The 24,230-nt window shown below is 38.2% G+C and overlaps 1 protein-coding gene across 1 annotated transcript; it reads right to left on the minus strand.

Moving 5' to 3' along the window:
* Positions 1–314: 314 nt before the first annotated feature.
* MYH4 (myosin heavy chain 4) lies at positions 315–23,512 on the minus strand. The gene is made up of 38 exons (XM_023763356.1): positions 23,309–23,512; positions 23,080–23,223; positions 22,557–22,713; positions 21,842–21,869; positions 21,621–21,738; positions 21,132–21,224; positions 20,916–20,979; positions 20,696–20,794; positions 20,477–20,580; positions 18,610–18,748; positions 17,932–18,050; positions 17,682–17,831; positions 16,437–16,607; positions 14,131–14,440; positions 12,709–12,779; positions 12,059–12,146; positions 11,859–11,976; positions 11,421–11,544; positions 11,190–11,326; positions 10,805–11,060; positions 9,991–10,233; positions 9,526–9,702; positions 9,158–9,303; positions 8,801–8,891; positions 8,331–8,720; positions 7,753–7,879; positions 6,935–7,053; positions 6,626–6,822; positions 5,186–5,369; positions 4,937–5,102; positions 4,709–4,833; positions 4,133–4,441; positions 3,333–3,536; positions 1,893–2,018; positions 1,635–1,805; positions 1,450–1,554; positions 1,252–1,347; positions 315–467 (listed from the first exon to the last, which is right to left on the minus strand). Exons 1-38 carry the CDS (start codon positions 23,510–23,512, stop codon positions 315–317), a joined length of 5,823 nt encoding a protein of 1,940 aa, XP_023619124.1.
* Positions 23,513–24,230: the final 718 nt, after the last annotated feature.

The raw sequence follows: 24,230 nt of genomic DNA on the forward strand, positions 1-24,230 counted from the left end.
GGTTGAATGGAATTGAGGGTGCATTAAACGCTTTACATCCTCTCAGAGTATTCATTTGCCTTCTATTAAAGTTAATTCATTGGCCACTTCATTTTTGTCACCATCTCTGATTGCACCCAGTAGGAGCTTAACAAATGTTGAATAAATGAATTAGTTCTAGTAGCACTCTGAAATTGTAATTAAGAAACACAGGTACTTTTAGATTGCAAATTCTCTGCAGCTTTTATTTCTCTGATATTACAGCAATGTGTGACAGTGACAAAGAACTTCACATTTTGTGCATTTCTTTGGTCACCTTTCAGCATTAGAATGAATTATTCTTCACTTATAACTTTTGTGTGAACCTCGCGGCTCTTCACCCGCAGCTTGTTGACCTGGGACTCGGCGATGTCTGCCCGCTCTTCAGCCTCCTCCAGCTCGTGCTGGAGTTTCCGGAATTTAGCAAGATTAGCGTTGGATTGTTCCTCCTGAGGGGGAAAAATGCATTAGAGAGTATAAGAACATTTGACATTTCTGATTCTTATTTATTACTAGAAGCAGCAACACAATTTGCTTCATGAATGAGAAAGCAAAAGGTTCTGCTATTAGGGCCACAGGATCCCACATACTCGCCTCAGTGAACGCATGGGCTTACAACATCCTGTTCCATCTTTCGTACTTAACTCTTCCTGGCAAACTTAAGATGCTATAGTGACCACAGGGAGATCAACATAGTGGAAATCTGAATCAATCTTGTTTCTGTGAAACAAACTTTTACAATAGCTACAGTGGTAGTATTGGGTGCAGAAAGCCTTAAGGAACGTTTCTGAATTAACAGGGTAAGAAAGATAACTGCATCCAAATGAAAAAGAAATGTCCTGAGGATTTATCATGAAGTTAAATAAGACTTAAACTTCAGAGCTCTCATTTGCATGGTCCCTATGAGTGCTGGGAATATAGGACTTCCAGATGGGAGTTGTGGAGTGTTATAGACAGGGAAGGAATTGGGTTGCAACCAAGAAGCAGTTCTGTGTGAACATGTCTGGAAAATTGTTAAAGAGGTCTTAGAAGAAATGAACCCAAATCTCGAAGGCTCCAGTAATTTGTGATAAAAATTTCTCATTCTAAATAAATTCTCATTTTCAAACCTAATTTTGTATTCCCAATTTTATGTTCTTTGCCTTAAAGAACACCGCTTAAATTCTGTAAACGTCAGGCTCCACAAAACCTGGACTTGCTCCTGAACCTTTCTCTCTCACTGAAGATACTCACAGCCTCTTCAGCTTGTCTCTTATAAGCTTTGACTTTGGTTTGTAATTTGTCCACCAAGTCCTGCAGCCTGAGAACATTCTTGCGGTCCTCCTCAGTCTGAAATGAAAAAGATAGCAAATAGATAATGTCATTATTTGAAAAGAACTCATTTTTATTTTCTTGAAAATGAAATTTGGAAAATATGGAAAGGTTGGTCACCTGGTAAGTGAGTTCCTTCACTCTTCTCTCATGTTTGCGAAGACCTTTGACTGTCTCCACATTGCGCTTCTGTTCATTATCAACCTCGTTTTCAAGCTCCCTCACCTGGAAAAGAACAAAAGTGTTCAACAATTGGCTGTAACTAGCTGCGTGAATAGACTGGAAATGAAGTGGTGTAAACCCACCCTGGCCTCCAGTTTCTGGATCTGCTTCTTCCCGCCCTTCAAGGCCATCTGCTCAGCCTCATCCAGACGGTGCTGCAGGTCCTTCACCGTCTGCTCCAGGTTCTTCTTCATCCGCTCCAGGTGGGTGCTGGTGTCCTGCTCCTTCTTCAGCTCCTCGGCCATCATGGCCGCCTGGTTAGTAAAATCAAGAAAATAAGGAAACTTGGTAATGGCAAGTAGCACACGTGTATCAGCAAAACAAAAGTTCATCTCGCTCACATCAGTGATGGCCTTCTTGGCCTTCTCTTCTGCGTTGCGAGCTTCCTGGACAATGTCCTCCATCTCTCCCTGGATTTGGGAAATGTCTGTTTCCAGCTTCTTCTTGGTGCTGATCAGGCTGGTGTTCTGTTTTAAATTAAGAAGAAAGGAGAAAAGCATATTTAATTGTAAATATTTACATTATCAGTTTTATTAGTGCACATAGGCATAAATTATTGGCCAACGAAGTGTTCAGAATAAAAACCAAATCAAAAGTTGATTGTAAGTTTATGCCTTCTGTTCTTTCTACTCATTATTCTGTTATTAAAAATTCTCTTGAATTCTTCCAGGTAAAGTTTAATTTTTAAAAAATTTATTGATTTTAGAGAGAGAGAGAACGGGAGAGACATCAATTTGTTGTTCCACTTATTCATGAATTCATTGGTTGATTGTTATATGTGTCCTGACTAGGGATCAAACCCCCAACCTTGGCATATCAGGACAACACTCTAACCAACTGAGCTGCCCAGCCAGGGCTATTAAAATTTAATTTTTAAAAAATATAATTTTATTAATTTCAGAGAAGAAGGGAAAGGGAGAGAGAGATAGAAATATCGATGAGAGAGAATCATTGATCAGCTACCTCCTGCAGGCTCCCCACTGGGGATTGAGCCTGCATCCTGGGCTTGTGCCCTGACTAGAAATTGAACTGTGACCTCTTGGTTCCTAGGTCAATGCTCAACCACTGAGCCACAGCATAATAATATATGTAAAAATAATAGAACATACAAATTAGCAAAAAAGAGACAAAGAATAATTACACTCTCCATTTATCACACTTTTGTTTATCCTTCTGGATGTTTTTAATAAGATGATCATGTATATATATTACTTTAAGTTGCTTGTTTTACTTACTATATTGTGAACATCTTTCTGTGGCAATATATGCATACTACAATGGCTGCTTATTTGCTCTTGTGAGGAGAAACCACTATTGTGTAACACATCCATATAAATGCTGAATAACAGTAATGATTACTTGCATGAGTTTGAACTTAAGAGCTTTTTTTAATATCACATAAAGTTAGCTTTATGTGCACACATGATGCATAAATATTACGTGGGCTTATTTTTTCTCTTTTTTATTTGCTTATCTTTTTGCCATTAGAGTTGCAAGAGACAATATGGCCACCAATGTTGTATATATGGTTATTAATAGGGGGTCTTCTGTGTTCTTTTTCTAATGTTTGTAGAACTCAAAATATTTCCCATTGATATGATTATGCCAGTACATAAGTATACTTGGGAACCAGGTAGGCCCCAGAATGTTTTTACTGATCTACATTCTCAGAATTCCAAAACCTTGCCAAGATTACTCCTGACTTTATGAACAAGCTTATTCTCTCAAATTGTCTTCAGCTTCAGGGAGTGCATTTATTCATCCATAGTCTTGAATCTCACCTGGGTGTGCAAGAGTTGCACACGCTCATTAGCATCCACAAGCTCTTGCTCTGCCACCCTTCTGCTCCTCTCAGTCTGTTCCAAGGATGCCCTTAGCTCTTCAATCTCAGCCTGCATCAGGTTAGCTCTGCGCTCAACCATGGCCAGTTGTTCTTTAAGGTCATCTTGGCTTCTGATGGCATCATCCAAATGTAGCTGAGTGTCCTACACAGAAAGAGAAAATGACTCTTGCTCATGCTTCAATTAAAGCAAATACCAATTTAGGGTCATGTACACACGTTGATTTTAGTAACTTAGAGTATGATTAGATAGGAAAATTCTGCAAGTCCCTTTAATGACAATTTTTTTTGTAGCCTAGAATAGCAGTTCTATTCAAAAGAATATGATATTATATTATTTTTATCCCAAATCATAGAAAAGTAGTATGATGTAAGCTACAAAATTTTGGATTAGGAAAGTATTCTTAGATACCAGCTAATCTAATGATATCATTTTATGTATATTGAACAAATGAAGTCCAGATAAATGAAGTGATTTATTTGTAGTGTGTAACTAATACTCTCTCATCACTTCCTCTGCCTCTTCACCTGTCACCACTTTGTCTTCTCTTCAGATGATAAAATGAACTCTGTCCTGGGCTTTCCAGAATTAAGCTATATTTTAGTTGTGTACATAAAAATTTCAACTGATACCATATTATTTGGATGGTTTATGGCATATACTCCTCATACAATATTAAAATTTGAGTTACACAATGACACCCAGACTGTATGACACCGTGTGTGTTTATCCTGATGTACCTTCAGTATTCCTTGGGTGTTCCTGTAGTTCCTCAGGGCCTCAGCAGCCTGGCGGTTGGCGTGGTTCAGCTGAATTTCCATTTCATTAAGGTCTCCCTCCATTTTCTTCTTGATCCTCAGGGCATCATTTCTGCTCCTAATCTCAGCATCTAGGGTGCTCTGCATGGACTCCACAACTCTGAGATGGTTCCTCTTTAGCTGATCAATTTCTTCATCTTTTTCAGCAATTTTCCGGTCAATCTCAGATTTCACCTGATTTAACTCAAGTTGGATGCGAAGGATTTTGCCTTCTTCATGTTCAAGAGATGCCTTTTGAAAAAGCAACATTTAGATTACCTAAATGTAAAGTTCAAAGAGCTTTTTTGTGTGCACTATTTCTTAAAGAAGGCATTTTAAAAACTCAAGTTTTCATACATCTTAATTTAGCCTACTAGTTCTGCATTCCCAAGGTACAGTACAGTATTTCTTACGGAATTATATGAGTTATCCCCTAAAAGTTTGAAACATGATTGATCTCCATTGCTATTAATTTTCCAACTTATTTATAATGTATCGGTGAGCAAATGAAACATGTACCTCTGCTTCCTCTAGGGCAGCCTGTAGTTCACTCTTCTCTTGATCTATTTGTTTTTTAATTTTCTCCAATTCATGGATATGCTTTCCTCCCTCTGCAATTTGCTCAGTCAGGTCAGAAATCTCCTCTATAATTTAATAATAAAATACCAAATTCAGTTGAGAAAAATGAAAAATTGGGAAGAAATAACTCCCTACCATTTTTGAAATAGAATGATTATAAAGACTCACGTTGTAAATTCTTATTCTCTCTCTTTAGAGTTTCAAGATGGTCCATGGATTCCTCGTAGGCATTCTTGATCTTGAACAGCTCAGTGCTGAGAGAACGGGACTCCTTCTGGGAGGCCTCAAGTTCAGCCTGAGTTTCCTCCTGCTTCTGTTTCCATTCTGATAAGATCTAAAAAGCAGTAAATCATCAGCCAATGTCAGGAGAAAGGAAGACCAAGTAAGCATTGATAAAGGTTAAGCAGGCTGGGCCACCTTATCAAAGTTCCTCTGCTTCTTGTCCAGGGCTGCGCAGGCAGCATTAGATCTCTCCACATCAAGCATGAGGTCCTCCACTTCATTCTGGAGCCTCTGCTTCGTCTTCTCAAGGGAGGCACACTTGGCATTCACAGCTTCCACGTGCTCCTCAGCGTCCTGTAGACGCTGGGCCAGCTTCTTCCTGAGAAATAGGTCAGTGTGAGTGACACAGCAGTGTCAAAGCTACCGCAGTCAACTTGATAAAGCTGCTCACTCAGAAACATATTTTTCCCATGATTTTTGTTCCTATGTCTACAAATCATTACGGTTTTCTAAAATATCTCCTCAATATCCATTTTATCTCTTCTAGAATTCTGTTTTCCCCAGTGAATTCTTATCTTCATCTCAGGGGTTTCAGACATATTTATGAGGCCATTGTGTGTGTGTGTGTGTGTGTGTGTGTGTGTGTGTGTGTGTGTGGTGGAGGAGGTGGAGAGAGAGAGATTGAAATTAAGCACTTTAGCTGGTTGAGCAATGGGAGGATGTGAGGCAGAGGTTGAAAACAAGTGACAACCATGAACAGAAGTCATATCATCAAAGAATGTTAGTATTGAATAAGATCCTTTTACATTTTCATCTGTGCTCCTCTTCACAAATAATGAACCTAGCCCAAAGTGACATGTTTAATGTCACACAGTTAGTAACTTTCTGGCTTTTTATAGCCCAGAAAATGAATATTATTCCATTATTACACTCCCCAAATATCCTCCAATCTTACTGCTCTCCCAGCCCACACTCTTAATCTAGAATACCCCTCTGCAAATGCTTGCCAAGCCCTCTCATTCTATCTAGTTCTAACAAATACTGATATAAATCATATTTAGGGAAGCTGCCTTCACTAGGAACATAATAGTTATTTTCTTCCCATCTGTAACTCCTATGAGTTTTATTCCACAACTAATGTGTGTTATTAGTGAATAAACTCATTGATACTGGTTGTTAGTTAAGTGATGAAAGAGTATGATAGTCTTATTCTGAAATTTTAATACTCCAGGTAGAGATAAATTGATTAGTGTTAATTATAATATTCATAATAATGTAACTGCAACATGTAGTCTCAATGACTCTGTTTTTCCTTATATTAACAAAAAATTAAATCTACTTAATTCAGAAAGGTATACTGATAATTATTCATTTTGGTGGAAAGAAATTAAGATGCGTTTGAAATAGGCCAGAATGGGGAGAGGGCTCTGGTCTTGGCCCATTTTCCAATGGATATACATGGGGCTGTAAGGAGGAGAATATGGTAGAACCCCTCACTCTGCAATAAAATAGACTGAAATCTTTTACCTATCTCTATGCCCTGAATATTCTCTTTCTTTTGTATTTTCCTTTGCTGTTTTTTAAATTTTGTTTCTTTCCACTGCCTCCCCGCCCCCCGACCCTAAGAGCCCGTACTTGGCCTCCTCCAACTCCTCCGTGCGCTGGATGGCGTCCGTCTCGTATTTGTTCCTCCACTGGGCAACCTCACTGTTGGCCTTGGACATTGCCCTCTGCAGCTCAGCCTTGGCTTCTTGCTCCTCCTCATATTGTTCCCGCAGCAGGTCACAGTCGTGACGGGAGGACTGCAGGGCGTGGGCCAGAGCATTCTTGGCCTGAACCACCCAAAAAGTTTATAAGTTTATGTTCTGATCATTGATATTCTCTATGTAAAGTTCCACAGTGCAAAGTTCAAGGGATTGAAAGAATCATTTGGAGAATTCTCACCTTAGACTCCTCTTCTAGCTGCCTCTTTAATTCCTCAATCTGTTGTGTAAATGCTTGTTTGCCTCGGGATAGCTGAGAAACCAGAGCGTCTTTCTCATCTAGCTGTCGTGCAAACTCACCTGTGAAATCACAAAACATGAGTGATTTAGTTCTGTTGTCTAAGTGAAGAATAATTTAAAGAATGAAATAACATTAGAACTCTCTTATTTCATATTAGAGGCCCGGTGCGTGAAATTCGTGCATGAGTAGGGTCCCTAGACCTGGTTGGCGATCAGGGCCAATCAGGTTCCCCACCTCCTGGCCTCCCTGTCTCCTCCTTCCCTTGCTCCCTCAGTGCCCCCGCAGCAGCTGCTGCCACTGGTCACCAGCCATGTTCTATGCTGACCCCTGATGGTCAGCACACGTCATAGTGAGCTATCAAACTCCCAGTCTCACGGTTGAACTCCTGAGGGGACACTTTGCATATTAGCCTTTTATATAGAGAGATAGAGCTGATGGAAAGAATAACTCGAGGTTTGATGCTGTTGAGAAGCTTATTTCTTGCTCTTTCAAAAATGTGTGAGCTTTCTTTTATATCTTAGGATTTAGGGGTTTTTGAGTAATTCAGAGGCAACACAAGTTTTCCCAGCCCAAAGAGCTTAATTTTCTTCTAGTTATAACTAATAAACAATTGTTTACCACCTCACAATAAAAAGATGAAAGAATAACAAGTCAATGGTAAGTGGGTGGACATGATTTGTATTTGATAGGTATACAGTGGTTGAAGCTGGCCTTTCATTCTTCACCACTGCACAGGATGGTCATATTTATTTACTGACCTGATTCTGTATGTAGACGTGCCCTCTGGGCTGACAATTCATTTATTAAGCGTTGTTGCTCCTCTTCCTTTGTTTTCACTTCACTAAGCTGGTCCTCTAGTGTGCGGCACATTTTCTCATAGTTTATCTGTGGTTGGAAGTACAAAGCAGTAAGATGATATATTTCTATTTGTAAGTCTGGTATTTGGAGATCTGTAAATACTTGTGGAAGGGGGCTGAGTTTTATTTACTTTCTGCATGGTGCCTTGCATGGAGAGGCACATAATTTTGCCTGAATGAATAAGTAAATGATTATGAAAATGATATTGGAAATGATTAGAAAACACAGCATCATTTAGATTCTGTATAACATATAATATGGTTTTTAGATAAGTTTTTTTAAATTGCATTCTTTTATAAAGTTTAAAGTGATTTGTACATATAAATGAAATAATTCAGTTCAATGTAGTGATATCTAATAGGAATAATTTTAATACTTGAGGTAATGAAGCGTGTATAGTTAGATTAGATTGTCATATATAAACTTGATCATTTTGACTTGTTGCAGATAAAGATGAGTTAAACAAGTTAATAAAAACCTTAGCTTTGGAGATAGTCTCCATGTTACTAGCGAGGTCATCGATCTCCATCTTCATCTCACTCTTCTCCTTCTCCAGTTTCTGCTTGACCCTCTGCAGGTTGTCTATCTGCTCTCCAAGTTCAGCCACACTGTCCGCGTGCTTCTTCCTCAGAGCAGCTGCCGTGGCTTCATGCTGCAGGGTGGCCTCCTCCAGGTCCCTGCGCATTTTCTGGAACTCAGCCTCCCGCTTCTTGTTCATCTCAACCTGGGCTGTAGTTGCCCCACCAGCTTCCTCCAGCCGCTCGCTGATCTCCTCCAGTTCCCGGGAGAGGTCCGAGCGCTGCTTCTCTGCTTTGGCCCGAGAGGCCCTCTCTGCCTCGATTTCCTCCTCCAGCTCCTCAGTGCGGGCCTGGGAATAACAATATTAATGTGAATTCAAGGCAGATTTGATTCCTGTAATGCCTAGAAAAGGTGGAATTTATGACTCACCTGTAACTCCTTGATCTTCTTCTGCAGCTGCATCCCAAGGGCCTGTTCATCCTCAATCTTGCTTTGCAGATTGCTCATTTCAAACTCTTTCCTGTTATAAGAGTATCACATTAGCTCACAGTCAATTCTCCTACCAGTCTTCTTGTGTGTGTATAATTGAACGTCTTTATAATGCTAGTGTTGAGGAAGTGAGTAGTACATGTTTGACATGTCAAGCATCTACTATTTTCATTAAATAAAAAATGAAAGATGTCTTTTTTCCCATATGCCATGAAGTACTATTTTACAGATCGTTAAAGCATGTATTTCATCTGAACTGACAATTAGAAGGTTACAACTGAATTATTTCATACTCACTTTTTTATTTTCTCATCAAGTTGTTGTTTGTCATTTTCTACATCCATTGTGGATTCTTGGGCCAATTTTAGGTCACCCTCCAGTTTTCTCTTGGCTCTTTCTAAGTCCATGCGAATTTTCTTTTCTTGTTCCAGAGACCCTTCAAGCTAAATTTTTAGTGGGTTTTATTTATTTTAGTTTTTAAGCACTGAACCCTATGCTACTAGCCTTCAAAGATACACCAGAGAATTTTAAAAGATACACCAAATAGCCTGAACTTTACTTATTATTCCCAAATTAATACTTAAAAGTTTATGAGCATCATTTATGGTTATGTGTTACATTCTTTATTTCATCTTAAGGAAAAACACTGGGTTTTTCACACTTACATCATCCACTTGCTGCTCTAGCTTGGTTTTAGCTTTGGTCAGGGTGTTGACTTTGTCCTCTTCTGCCTGCAGGTCATCCAGCGTCTGCTGGTGGGCCTCTTGGAGCGCCTTCTTCTCCTTGGTCAGCTTAGCTATGGTTTCGTCCAGACCTGCCATCTCTTCTGTGAGGTTTTTCACCTTTAAATTTGAAAAATTTACAGGAATGTTAATGACATCCTGCAGTCTTGATGAAAAACATGGTACTCTCTTAGGACATGTCAGCCTGATGGAAAAGGGAAACTACAATCTAACCCAGGCCTATGTAGCTGAAAAATAATGGGAGATAAAGTTAAAGACTAAGTAGTTGACATAATTATGACTGTATTTCCTTATCAAATTCAATAATTTAAAGATAAAATTTCAATTAAAATATTTTGGTAACAAGCTAACCCCTGCAAATACTCTAAAATGGATCATGATTTGTACCTTGTTCTCTGTGGCATGCTTCTCCTTTTCAACCTTGGCCAGTGTCAGCTCAAGGTCATCAATGTCTTTCTTCAGTTCTGAACATTCGTCCTCCAGTTTCCTCTTCTTGGCTGTCAGCTCAGCATTCATCTCTTCCTCATCCTCAGCTCTTTCAGTCACCTCTTTGATTTTGGCTTCCAGCTGTATTTTGGTTTTGATCAGCTGGTCACATCTTTCCTCTGCATCAGCCAAGCCTTCAGCTTCCTGAAGGGGGAAATGAATTATTTTTATTTGTCTAAGCTATATCTGCAAACACATACTAATTAATTAAAAGGTGGAAACTTCAGTGACTCAACCATTTTGGTCAACACATATATGCCAACTAACGACAATTCTAAAAAATCAGGAGGACAAAATGTTAGTAATTTCAAATTATTATGATTAAATATAATAACAGATTTCCTCCAAATAGTTATCCATGAAAGGTCAGTAATGAAAGAACATTCTAATCTAAGAGAAGGTTCTATAAAGAAAGGAAATTGCCTAGGGTATCTTTTATGAGTTTTCTCACTGATGATCACATATGAACATATGCAGCATAATTTGTGACTTTGCAACTATTGAATGCACATATGAACATATGCAACATAATTTATGACTTTGCATCTATTGCTTCTTTAGGTCTTAATCTTGGTATTTTTGAAAGGCAAACAATTACACTAAATATTTCAGTGGAAACCATTTATTTATAAACATTAAATTAAAAAAATTCTCATATCAAGTCAGCTAGTGATTGAATAAGATATGGCTGAACTGTGCAATGTACAGTACTCACAGATTGAACCTGGAGTTGTAGTTCGTTTTTCTCTTGCATCAGAGCAACCATTTTCTCTTCAAGTTCTTTCCTTTTTGCCTCTGATTTAACCAGATCATCTTTGGTTTTCTCAAATTCTTCCTTCATGTTGGCCATCTCCTTCTCTGTCTCCGCACTCTTGAGGAGAGGCTTGATCTTGAAATACAGCTTCATCCAGGGCCAGTGCTTCACATTCATGAAGGCTCGGACATTGTACTGGATGCAGAAGATGGCCTCTCTGTAGGAAAGAAAAAAAGATGCAAATTGAAAAGTATGTGGAATGTGTCCATTCCTCAACAAAAGTAATGACTTCATTAGATTTAACTATTAAAATGTGGAGAAGGGGTACTTGCACTTGATCCCTCACCTCCTCTCCATCATCTTCTTGAATTCCACTCTCATCAGGAACCCTCTGCACATGGCTTGAGTGCGTGTGATGAGTTGAGCTAGCTTATCATCTCGCATCTCCTCTAGAGTTCCCAACAGGCCAGCTTTAAAGAAAACCTTGCCCAAGAGCAAATTGAATATGTTATTTTCATTCATGAGAAAATCCAAAGGAAATGAAGTTATGATAGATAGACATTTGCGTTGGTGGTACCTTGGTATGACCGAATTTGTACTGGGTGTGGTCAATGTCAATAGAACCTAGAAGTTTCTCAGAAGCCTTCTTGCTGTCAATGAACTGACCCTCTGGGATAGCACTTGCATTTAGAATCTTGTATCTGTCAGAATAAAAAGAATATTAAAATATGGCTTATCTTTACTGAAATAAAAAAGGTAGAACTCTTGGTAGCTGTCATTGACAAAATTATTGATATTTGGAGGAAAAGATTGCATTCAAATAAACAGTGCTTTATTTGAAACTTGCAAAAAGATGATGAAAAACTTATGATCATATAAACCAAGACTTCGTTCTTTATGGTCACCTTTCAAATAATCGCATTTTAGTATTCAAGGAAAAGTGAAAAAATATTTGAAATACGTGGCAATTTTGATACAGACTAGCACATTGAAAGTGATAAATAATGACACAAACCTTTGTTTGAAGTCTGCATAAATTATTCTGCTTGGGAATCCCTTCCTACAGATGCGGATGCCTTCCAGCACACCATTACACCTCAGCTGGTGCAGGACAAGTTCATGCTCCATGGCCCCTAAAAGAAAGATATGTTTTGTGTCTAAAAGTCTAATGAAAAGTCACACCGGAGTCTTTTTTGGATATCAGAAATATCTTACCAGGAGTTTTAGTTTCATTGGGAATGAGACAGCGTACAAAGTGGGGATGAGTGCTCTTCAAGTTGGTCATCAGCTTATTTAAATTCTCCTATAAAACCATATGAAAAGTTTTAGGGTAATTTCTAGTGGCATTTACATAAGAGTCCCTATCAATGATCTGTAATTAATGAGTTCCTATTTCACGTTTTAATGAGCTGTCTCAATGAAGAACAAATCATGATAACAAAGAGAAATAATATACATGGTGTATAGATAGAAAATTATGGATTACACAAAACCAGTCAATTTCATTTTATTTTTCTCAAGCACTGCCAATCAGAGAAAATTTATATTAAGACTTTGGTCATATGAAATAGATGTAACTGAATACAGTGGTTGTTTTTAAGAAAGGGTTCGATTTCATGTGAAATTTGCTTAATGCCAGATCCTTTAGATTTGGGACTTAAAGAGCATGTAGTTAACTTATTATAAGGTTTGATGTGAACAAAGTCTGGGTCCTCTTGTTAAATTTTAACTGAGACATTTTTCAGATTATTTTTAGGACATCACTACTTTTCTGTCTCACCATAGATTTCTTTAAAAAATTTTAAGTGATAACCATTTCATTTCTTTACAAAAGTCATCATTTGGAATTCAAAAATATACTGTACCCTAAAAAGAGCTGACACTGTCTGGAAAGAAGAACCCTTCTTCTTGGCACCTTTCTTTCCACCACCACTGTCTGAAAAATAAAATAGAGAAATTACTGTGATTTGCAACAGCCTTGTGAGTACTCTCCATAGACATTAGAACAGTCAAAATTCCCTTTGTAATTTAAATTTGCACTCATTCATTTGTATTATTCCTATTCTTTTCCTATCTCTCCTCCTTCAACTCTAGATTTGGAAAATATAAGCGTTGGCTTGCATTATGAGTATTCAGGAAAATTACAGCATGAAAAGAACTGTATAGAAAGGGTAGATTTGGGGAAGGGATGGGATTTCTTTAATGCAAAGAAGCAAAGTCTATCTCCTGGAGGAGTGGCCAGGGAGACAGAGTGGTAAGGCCTCCTTAGGGCACACATCCCCCAGAAAACAGGCAGGTTGCATGCTTGGTCCTAAGTAGGTGAGCCTCTGCTAACCTGCAGGGAAGTCCTATTTTCTGTTAGCCTGTGCTTTCCTATGCGTACTTGTATATCTGGTCTTAGGTGACTGAAAAGAGCAGAACTTTAATTTCTTAAGCACTAGTGCCCTGACAAGAATTTCCTCTTCTCCAGCTTAGATGGATCCTTGAAGGAATCAATACTATTAAAATGATAGAAATGAGATGTATAATTCTGAGCTAGTCACTTCTCTTGAGTCTCTATTTTCTTATTGGTGAAAGAAAGCCATGGACTAAATGATCCATAGTGTTAATTTTAGTTCTGGTCTATGACTGTAAGACCCTACCACACTTATTAAATATCCTTAATTTCATTAGATCATATTGGCCAGTATTTTCATGTTACTTTTGCTATAATTATATCTCTGATAAATAGTGTATTTCTTATTGAAGCGTATTTATAATATTAAAATGCCCATCAATAGATAAGTGGATAAAAAAGTTGTGGTGTGTTTACACAATGGAATACTAAGCTGTATTAAAAAAAAAAGGAAATCTCACCTTCTGTGATAGTATGGGTGGACCTGGAGAGTATTATGCTAAGTGAAATAATCCAATCAGAGAAAGACAAGCACCATATGATCCCACTTATATGTGGAATCTAATGAAAACAATAAACTAACAAAATGGAAAGAGACATAGATTCAGAGAACAGACTGACAGATGTCAGGGGGAAGGGGGTTCGGGGGCTGGATAAAAAAGGTGAAGGGATCAAGCAGAAAACCCTCACACTCATAGACACAGACAACAGTATGGTGACTATCAGAGGGAAGGGGGTTGGAGGAGATAGTAGAGAGAGTAAAGGGAGGATAAATGGTGATGGAAAGAGACACAATACAATACACAGATGATGTATTAGAGAATTATGCACCTGAAACCTATATAATTTTATTAACCAATGTCACCTTAATAAATTCAATTTAAAAAATGACCTGCTTCAGCAGTTGGAGCCCCAGAGAAGAGGAGAGACAGAGTCTTCAGCCCAGACTTCTGGTACAGGCCAAGCACAGTCTCATTCAAGGGGTCCTTGTTCTTGTCAAGCCAGCCGGCAATGTTGTAGTCCACGGTGCCCGCGTAGTGCACCAGCGAGAAGTGGGCCTCAACCTTGCCTTTGACAACCTTGGGCTTCTGGAAGTTGTTGGACTTTCCAAGATGCTGTTCATACAGCTTGTTCTTGAAGGAGGCGTCTGTGGCCTTGGGGAACATGCACTCCTCTTCCAGGATGGAGAAGATGCCCATAGGCTAAGAGTAGAAAAAAGGTATAATAGTGATGAGTCCCTCAGAAAAAAATGTGATCCAATAATTTATGTGCTTGATGAAAACCTGAAAATAAAATGTTCCAAAAGTAGACTTGGAATGATAAGAAATTAAATAGGCATGATACTAATTTATTGCCTTCTCTTCTACTGAAATCTGAAATAATCATGTACCAAGGACATACATATGGGAAATATGTTTGCTACAAAGATTCCATTTTTTTTAAAGCCCACAGGTGCCGCTTTATAAATTTCATGTTCAGAGTATAAAATTAAATTCTGAAACTGCCATTTCAAAACTGAATTCTTTCTTTCATAAATGTATATATCTAAATACTTACTTCTCTACTGACAGTGAACTTCCTTCACCTCAGATTTAGACATGATGTAAGTGTGAAGAGAAGAGAAATTATGGATAATGACTAGAAATGATCCATTCTCAGGAGAAAAGTGCATCTCATGTGTATCATTAAAACTATTTGTACTCTAAGCTATGTTCCCCACAACTGTGGAGTTAAGTGATACTAATATGGTTTTGCTGTGTAAGCAGATTGACTCTTTTCAGTGGCAAATTTGATATGAAAGCCTGATTTAACATTCAACATTGATGATTTTGCTTTAGTCACAAATTGTCTCCCAAAAACTATTTTGGGTATTCCAGAAACTGAAATACTACAGAAAAACAAATGCCTTTTCTGAGGACTATATAGTTTTGATGAATAGTAGAGATATTGTGTCACCAAAGCAAAATACTTTTCCCCAAATTGGGCAGACCTAGTCTGCTTTTGTGCTCTCATCTCTCATATATTTATGAATTTTGACATTAGTATTTGAAGTTTTCCTACATGGCAATAGCATTTACTCTTCCCACTGATTAGAATAGGGTTCATACATAACAATATGCCTTATTTTATCAGTAGGTACATGATGAGTTCCCACTCCAGTTTTGAAAGTGTTTTGTGATTGCTTGATGAGTTTTAACATCTTCATAACTGATATAACTATTGCTCTACCCCTTGATAATGGGGAATTTAGGGCTCATTTTCAGATAAGGCTATAGAAAGGCTTATTTATTAGTCATCATCAACTTACTCAGTAGTCATCATAGTCTTAATGACTGCAACAATTGAAGAGTTAACTTTCCAATCTTTAAGACATCTTGACATATCCTGCACATGAAGAATTACACATGCACAATACACCATCCTGGGTTCACTAGAGGGAATTACAATACTCAGAAGATTAGCTGTAATTTCATTCTTTTCTTCCATATGCATAAGATCATCAGTAGATTAGTGGATTAAAAACCGTGGTATATCTACACAATGGAATACTACACTGTGGTAAAAAAGGAGTTCTTACCATTTGCAATAGCATTGATGGAACTGGAGAGCATTATGCTAAGTGAAATAAGCCAGTCAGAGAAAGATAAATATCACATGATCTTACTCATTTATGGAATATAATGAACAACATAAACTGATAAACATAAACAGATCGAGACAGAGAAGCATCGATCAGACCGTCAAACCTCAGAGGGAAGGTAGGGGAGGGTGGGGGTAAGGTGGAGAGATCAACCAAAGGACTTATTGCAAGCATATAGGCCTAACCAACAGACACAGACACCAGCGAGGTGAGAGCATGAGAGGGGGGATGGGGGGTAATGTGGGGATAAGGACACATATGTAATAACTTAATAAAGAAATTTTTTAAAAAGATCATATAGGAATGACAGTGAGGGAAAATGAAGTCATTAAGTGGGATAAATGTGACTGTGTACATGTGTGTGTTGTAATCATTTTCTACAAATTACTTTGTTCATTAATAACATCACTTGTGACACACCTCACAACTGATCAGAGTGCACAAATATACCATAAAATGCTACTGCTTGTTCTTTGAAAACTGGGATTGTGGTTTCAAACATAGGAATGTGGACTATTTTTTCGTCATGTTCTAAAGGCTTGAAAAGTCATACAAACCTTCTCGATGAGCTCAATGCAGGCAGCCAGGTCCATCCCAAAGTCAATGAACTCCCACTCGATGCCTTCCTTCTTGTACTCCTCCTGCTCCAGCACGAACATGTGGTGGTTGAAAAACTGTTGCAGTTTCTCGTTGGTGAAGTTGATGCACAGCTGCTCCAGGCTGTTGTACTATAGGAAACAATAGATATAGGAAATTACTCATAACTTAAGTATTTGTAATCTATAAAGCAGCTACTAATGTTTCCTTCTGAATTTAAGGCATATGATTTATTAAATTACAAAGGTTTGGATTGTTTCCTTAACATATGACATAATTCTAAACAAAAGAGAATTGACTCCTCAGTACTTTGCTTCTCAAGTAGCTGCTTGAAATCATGCATATCAGGCAAAATGCTGCTAAATGAAGACATCTTTTAAATATCCTCATTTCATTTAAGAAAGTGTTTTTATGCTCATCTACATGGATCTGGGATTGATGTTGAGTACTTTAACCATTCATGGACCAATTTTAAGACTTCTAGACTTAAAAGACTAAAACTTTCTTTTCTATTTATACCTATTTACTAGTTGTCACATCTCTCCAAAGACCCTTCTTTAGTACAAATTCCATTTTGTACTTTTTTTTGATAGGTGAAGATTTTAATATCCCTTTCAATAATTTATAGAAAAAGTAGGTAGAAAGGAAAGATATAATAGACTTGAATGACAGAATCAACTTCGCTTGACCACCTGACCGATGTTTACTCAACAATGTGTAGCAGAGCACACATTTTTTTCTTTTTTATCATATGAATTTTTAAATCTTTAATATAAGAAAGTATTTCATAATCTAACCACCCAACCCATAATTTTTAAGTCTTACCTCCTGAAAACCCTCATGATGCATCCCTTTTTAAAATGATTATTGAATTTATTGGGATGACACTGGTTACTAAAATTATATAGGTTTCAGGTGTACAATTCTATAATAAATCATTTATATGTTATATTGTATGCTCATCACCCCTAGACAAGTCTCCTTCCATTATCATATAGCCCCTATACCCTCTTCTGTCTCTCCCCTCAAGTCATTCCCCTCATTTAATCACCATGCTGTTGTCTGTGTCTATGAGTGTTCTTTTTTCTTAATCCCTTTACCTTCTTCACCCAGTCCACCAATCTCCCCAACTTGTTTGTTAATGCTCTATGCTTTAAATGCCCGGGGATTTGCATTTGTTAATTTTCTATAAATTCATTACTCACATCAAAGATTTCAAAACCAGCGATGTCCAATACCCCAATGAAGTACTGCCTGGGCTGCTTGGTGTCCAGCTGCTGGTTAATACGGGTGACCATCCACAGGAACATCTTCTCGTAGACGGATTTGGCCAGAGCACCCACTGAGTTGTACACCTTTAAGAACAAAGGTAATTTAGTTTTTCAGTTGAAAATAATGATGGACCCTTAAGTCTCCTGTGGCTCAAATGAATCTGGAGGTTTAAGTCATGTTTACCTGCTGTACAGTCTGGCCTTTGGTGACATACTCGTTGCCGACCTTGACCCTGGGGTAGCAGAGGGCTTTGAGCAGGTCAGCAGAGTTCAGACTCTGGAGATAGGCTGCCTTGTCAGCAACTGCATGAACAAGGTGAGGATGGTGAAACCAATCAAGGCTTATACAACTGAAGTTGTGAATGACAGTGACACAGGAAAAATATTTTTGCTTGAAGAGTAATGTAGCAAAACATTCATTTGCTGATATAGCTTCAAAATTGCCACCTTTATACTAATTTTAGTCATTTTTTGGAGATGATAATTTGGAACTTGGAAATTGATGCTCTGTGTGATATTTAAAACATACCTAAAGTGGGCCATGATAAAAGCAATTTGAGAAACTCTAACTTAGGGGTGTAGTGACAGCAAACTTTAGATCTGTTATTTTTTCACTGAAATAAATATTTTAATCAAATAGCAAATACTAGCTGGCAATAAGTCAATGAAGAATGGAATGGGCAGAAATCACATCTCCACAAACCTGCTCAGCATGTAAAACACCAGGTAGTATGTCATTTCTTCCCCCTAATACTTTTTCCCATCACCAGGTAAGTCAAAGAAAATGAAAATATGGTCTACGTCTCTGAGGAGCTGATGATGTCAGTTCTGTCAATAGAAAGTTATCAACAGGGAGTGCTACCTTCAGTGCCATCTGGCTCAGCTTGCTCTTCCCTTTGCTTTTGCTTGAATTTCATGTTCCCATAATGCATCACAGCTCCTGTGAGCTTGTAAATGGCCACCTTTTCATCAGCGCTGAAACCCAGGATGTCCACAGCACTCTGAGAAAAGAGTTGAATTTAATTCACCTCACAATTATCACTATGGCAGACTTAGGATACTCCTCCCACTTTTTTCTCATCACACTGTCTTATATTTGACTAACACTTTTTCATTTTCAAAAGACACTCATATTCATCACCATTTTGTTCTATATAGCAACACCCAGAGGTATGTATGCCTTCCGGTTGAGTCATGTGGACAGTAAAGGTGTTACATGACTTGTCCAAACCCACTCAGTCAGGACTCAGAGGCAGTGCATTTCCCATTTCTCCACATTATTAGCCTGGCCTTGCTGTGCATCCTTCTTACTGTCTCAGGGCTTTTCTTGCTCTTTTCTCCAGCCTCACAAGTCTGTGTTTGCTCCTTCTTCTCCTACATTGTCCTAACCTAATACATATTCAGAGTCTGCCTTTCCACCCTAAGGCGCAGGAAGGATGCAGTTGGGAGGAGGATAGGAGGACAGCAGCAATGGCCTGAGTTTTTCTCCACATGCCTGTCTGATATCAGGCCACAGCTTAGCTGACCATGAGATACCTGGAAGTGAACTTTACCTGATCGTTGTTCAAGTAAGGAATAGACATTTGTGGAAAGAAATTTCTTCTTTTATTGAAATATATCTGTGTCTTTTTTTCTCTGTCAGATTTTGATTCCCGTCTTAATTGCCCATGCCAAGATTTGAAAAGTCTTATTCAGTGGGGCAGGCACAGGGAGGAAAGTATGGTTATTTATCACTCTGTTTCCTCTTTCCTCAGACTATTGCCTTCTGCCCCCAGCTTACTGACTACCTATCTACAGAACTTAGACATTACTACATAAGTCCTGGAGCGAGACTGCTACATTTTTTTAACTTCTGACACTAGCAGATATTTCTCAACTCTATCACGTTTGGACATACGTATACAATATGTTATAGAGAAAGAGCTGATAAAGGCACACACATAGTTCACAGACTCCTTGAAAATAGTATTTTAAAATAAAATTATAATTGCAAGGAACTTTAAGGTACTATCTTGGGAATATTAGGATATTCCCATTGGTATTAAAGTTAATAATCAAAGAAGATTGATAATTCAGAAATTCAAAGGAAAACACAAAATATGTATAAAGAAAATAAGCCAGAGTAATAATCCTTTAAAAAAAGGAGGGAGAGAAAATCTGTAGTTCCAAAAATAAATATAAAGGCTTCATGGAGTCTCAAAAAGAATGTTATTGAGGTAGATAATCCATTTCTTCTTATACTGCATAGGGAGGTGAGGCATATATAATTAGCCCTTAGAGGTATACTTAGAAAAGATTTTGTGTTTTCATCTGATTATAAAGGAAATGTGGGGATTTCATATTTAGTTACAAAAAATTTAAAATATTTTCCCATTTCTTTCTGACATCTTTCTCAGATTCTTGGGTCCAGGGTCTGCCATAAAATAGAAGAGAAACATCACTATTGGAGCACAAAAATTAACCAAAAATGACTGATAAGAAAAAAAATGAGTCAATTAGCCAAGGAATGACAAAGACCTAAGATTTATTATAGACATTTGAAATTTCTAATACATGTTGGTGGGCAGGGGCATTGAAATACCTTGTAATTTTATTCCAGGGAAAGGAAAGCCTGACAGTCAGTATTGCCTATTTATATTCTTCCTGCTAATGCTGTCTACTCTAACAGAGGAGAGTGTTGTACACTGGAACATGAGTTTGGCTTTTCTTGCTTTGTATCAATTACTTACATCTGTGGCCATCAGCTCTTCCTGATCGTCAATGCTAGGCACTGTGATTTCACCTTGACTAACAAAGGCAAAGTCATATGGATTGGTGGTGATCAAAAGCATTTCTGAACACATGGAAAAGAAATATAGACAGAGTTACTTTGGTTATAAAAATATTTCAGAGCGACTTCTTAGAAGGGCTGTCACTATTTCTTGGTAGAAATCAAAGATATTTCTTACCAATAAGCTCTGGTTTCTTGTTGGACATAATTTGATAAAATATGTGGTAGCTTCTTTCAGCCTTTAGCTGGAAAGTAACTCGGGACTTCTCAAGCAAATCTAGAAAGTGAGATTAGGCACATTTAACAGAAAAGGTCACAGTGGAAAAAAGATGAAAGTAAGATTCTTAATATGTACTCTAAAGAAAAAGATACTCCATCACTAATATTTATTAACTTACATGTTTCAATATCTGCAGAAGCCAGTTTGCCTGTGGCACCAAAATGGATCCTGATGAATTTACCCTTAAAGAGGCAAAGGAGAATTATTGTACGTATTAAAAGACAGACACTAGTTCTTTATAGCTACGGACAAATAGATGCAAAAGATATTGCTATCAGATGTATAGGAGAGGCAGTACTAATTCTCACATGAAAAGGAAGACCAGCAAACTTACAAAACGAGAGGAGTTGTCATTCCTCACAGTCTTGGCGTTGCCAAAGGCTTCCAGTAGGGGGTTGGCACTGATGATTTGATCTTCAAGGGTCCCCTTAAGATAATTGAATAAGATAGATAGAGAAACTCTACAAAAGATGAGTTTTATTCTGCTAAAGTAACTTCTCATTGATCTTCCCCATTCTTCTTTCCCCTTTTATAGTAGCCTGTAACTTTTGGGTAAGATTTTCTAAAATGAGTGAGAAGGAGGACAAATTGTGGGGAGGGCGACACTCCAGTGTCATGGTCTTGATTTCATATCCTCAGGCCCACCTTTCCCCCTAACTTTTGCATATTGAATCTGCCAATATATTTCATTCTCACAAGTCCTTCCAAGAGTTATTTTCCCAATCTGGCATTGCATGCAATTGGCTGCCATGATTCTGAAGTACCGTGGTCACATTGTAAAAGTCTTTTGGTTCTTCCATCCCCAATTGAACGTCATACCCACCTGCAGTTTGCCACCAGAAGCAGGCTCTTCTTTTTTCTTCTCTCCAGTAACTGCAATTGTTGCAAAGTACTGGATGACACGCTTGGTGTTCACAGTCTTCCCTGCACCAGATTCTCCGCTGTCAATTCCAGACAGAAGAAAAAGTCAGAATCTAAGGCTGTAGAAGTCACTACTATAAGGATCAGAACTCAATAGAAAATAAAGGCATGAAATATGCATACGTAATCAGGATGGACTGGTTCTCACGATCTGCAAAAGAGAAACCGAAACCCAAGATGTTTTTAAAAACCACAAAACTTGGCACATAGATTAATACAGTACTTGTAAACTCAAACTTGTCTTCTAAAACTCCCCACTTCTACAAAAGTAATAACTATATCAATTGGTGCTTTGCTATTTTCACAAATACTTTTAAAAAATAAGTATCCAAAGATGCGCTAATTAGTGTGTTAAACTTCCATTTCCTTTAATGTGATAAAATATGTAATGCATTATTTCACCATAATAGCTATGTGAATACTCAGTATCAGGTGAGTGAATAATAGTTTCATGTCCCATCAGTCACCTGGTTCATAGTTCAGAATCCTGTCATGATATTAATTAGTAACTGGTAACTTCTCAATATGAAATTTTAAGCTTTACTCTTTAGAAGAGATGATATAATTAAAATGCATAGTTGATGCCTAAATTTAGTTAATTTTGAGCTGGAATTTGCATTGATTAATTTGGATTTTAGCATAGAAATCTAAGCAAAACTCCTTATATTTTTGGAACTGGTACATTTTATCTAAATATATCACCCTTATTTTATTAGTGCTATTATCATGTGTGTGCTGAACATGTTATTTTCAAAGTACCGGTCCTTTGTCTTCTGTGTTATCAGTATACAAATAATTTATAAGTGGTTATGGAAATTGTAATTATGGGCTGGCTCACCAGTCAGCATGTTCTGATAGGCGTTGTCAGAGATGGAGAAGATGTGGGGCGGGGCCTCCTGGCGCTTTTTGCCTCGGTAGGCGGACACCACCTCAGGGTTATACACTGGCAGCCACTTGTAGGGGTTGACAGTGACACAGAAGAGGCCCGAGTAGGTCTGTGGGAAATGATAAGGTAGCTCAGTCAGTAGTCACCTCATTAATCTGCCCTGGAAACATGGAGAGAGGGACCTAAGTAGTGCTTTTAAGGGACCTGAGCCTTAAGTTCTCATAATGCTTAATGGTTTCATCCATTTGCTGCCTCCCTCTAAGGCCCACTGCTTCACAAAATGCTTCAGTTTTCCAACTAATTCAGTTTTAAGTAGAAGGCTTTCCACACGCACACTTTCAGAATTTATAACACTAACCAAATGATTAGTCTTAAGATAAAATTGCTGTAGCCAAGTCTGAAACTAAAGTCTTTAATTTGTCTTAGCTAACGCAGTTCATAGAATTATTGAAAAGTAATGTCAAGGGGCGCTCACGTAGATCATCCAGGCTGCATAGCGCTCTTTGAGGTTGTACAGCACAGCAGGCTCATGCAAGTGAGTCATCATGGCCATGTCCTCGATTTTGTCATATTTGGGAGGGTTCATAGAGAAGACTTGATCGTCCTTCACTGTGACAGTCTGTAAAGAAAAGAAGGAGCCAATGTGTATCAACTAAGTAGGAGAAAAAGATCATTTATGCCGCTCCCTCCTTTTTTTAACTCACAGTTCCTCCTTCAGTCTTGACCGTCACCTTCCCTGCTTCCCTGCTCTGCACTGTTGCTTTCACATAGGACTCCTTAGGATCCACCACAAAGACAGAATTCTTGGCATCAAACGGCTTGTTCTGGGCTTCAATTCGCTCCTTTTCAGGTTTTCGGAGGTAAGGAGCAGCCGCCCCAAAAACTGCCATCTCAGAGTCGGAACTCATGGCTGCGGGTTATTGAGGGCAACACAGCACAGGACCAGGTGTACCTGGAGGGAAGAAACCCAGTTGTACAAGGACCCAGGGTGTGGGTGGGCATTGTCCTGTCGCTCTCACCTGTGGTTAATGGGCTTCATGGCCATGCCTGTTTCCTCACCCCTGCTTTTTTTTTTATTTCAGAGAGGAAGGGAGAGGAGAGAGAGATAGAAACATCAATGATGAGAATCATTGATCAGCTGTCTCCTGCACGCCTCCTACTGGGGATTGAGCCCACAACCCAGGCATGTGTCCTTAATAGGAGTCAAACCAGGGACCCTTCATTCCACAGGCTGATACTCTATCCACTGAGTCAGAACAGCGAGTGCCTCACCCCTGCTTTTAAGGATCACTCTTGTGTCCTATGTAAAGGTTCTGAAAGATTAGATCATTGATTTGAAAGTCTCATACTGGTAGCTTAATTTTTGTGACATTTTTAGCCTCCATTTTATCTTTTGTATCAATTGAGAAATGTGGAGGAATTGATGTTTCAATCAGCAACATTTGTAATGCCCCAAGTGTGTTCAGAACTTTTTCTCTTTATGCTTTTCTTTTCTTTCCTTTTTTCCACACACCCCCATTTTTGACATTGTGATGATACAAAGTAATGGAAAATAACTGTGAACAGTGGCTTTACAATCTAAATGAACTTACTTAAAAACACTCAGTTATTTAAACAAATTTTCTT

This window comes from Myotis lucifugus, unplaced genomic scaffold (assembly GCF_000147115.1).
Source record: "Myotis lucifugus unplaced genomic scaffold, Myoluc2.0 scaffold_282, whole genome shotgun sequence".
Taxonomy (NCBI): domain Eukaryota; kingdom Metazoa; phylum Chordata; class Mammalia; order Chiroptera; family Vespertilionidae; genus Myotis; species Myotis lucifugus.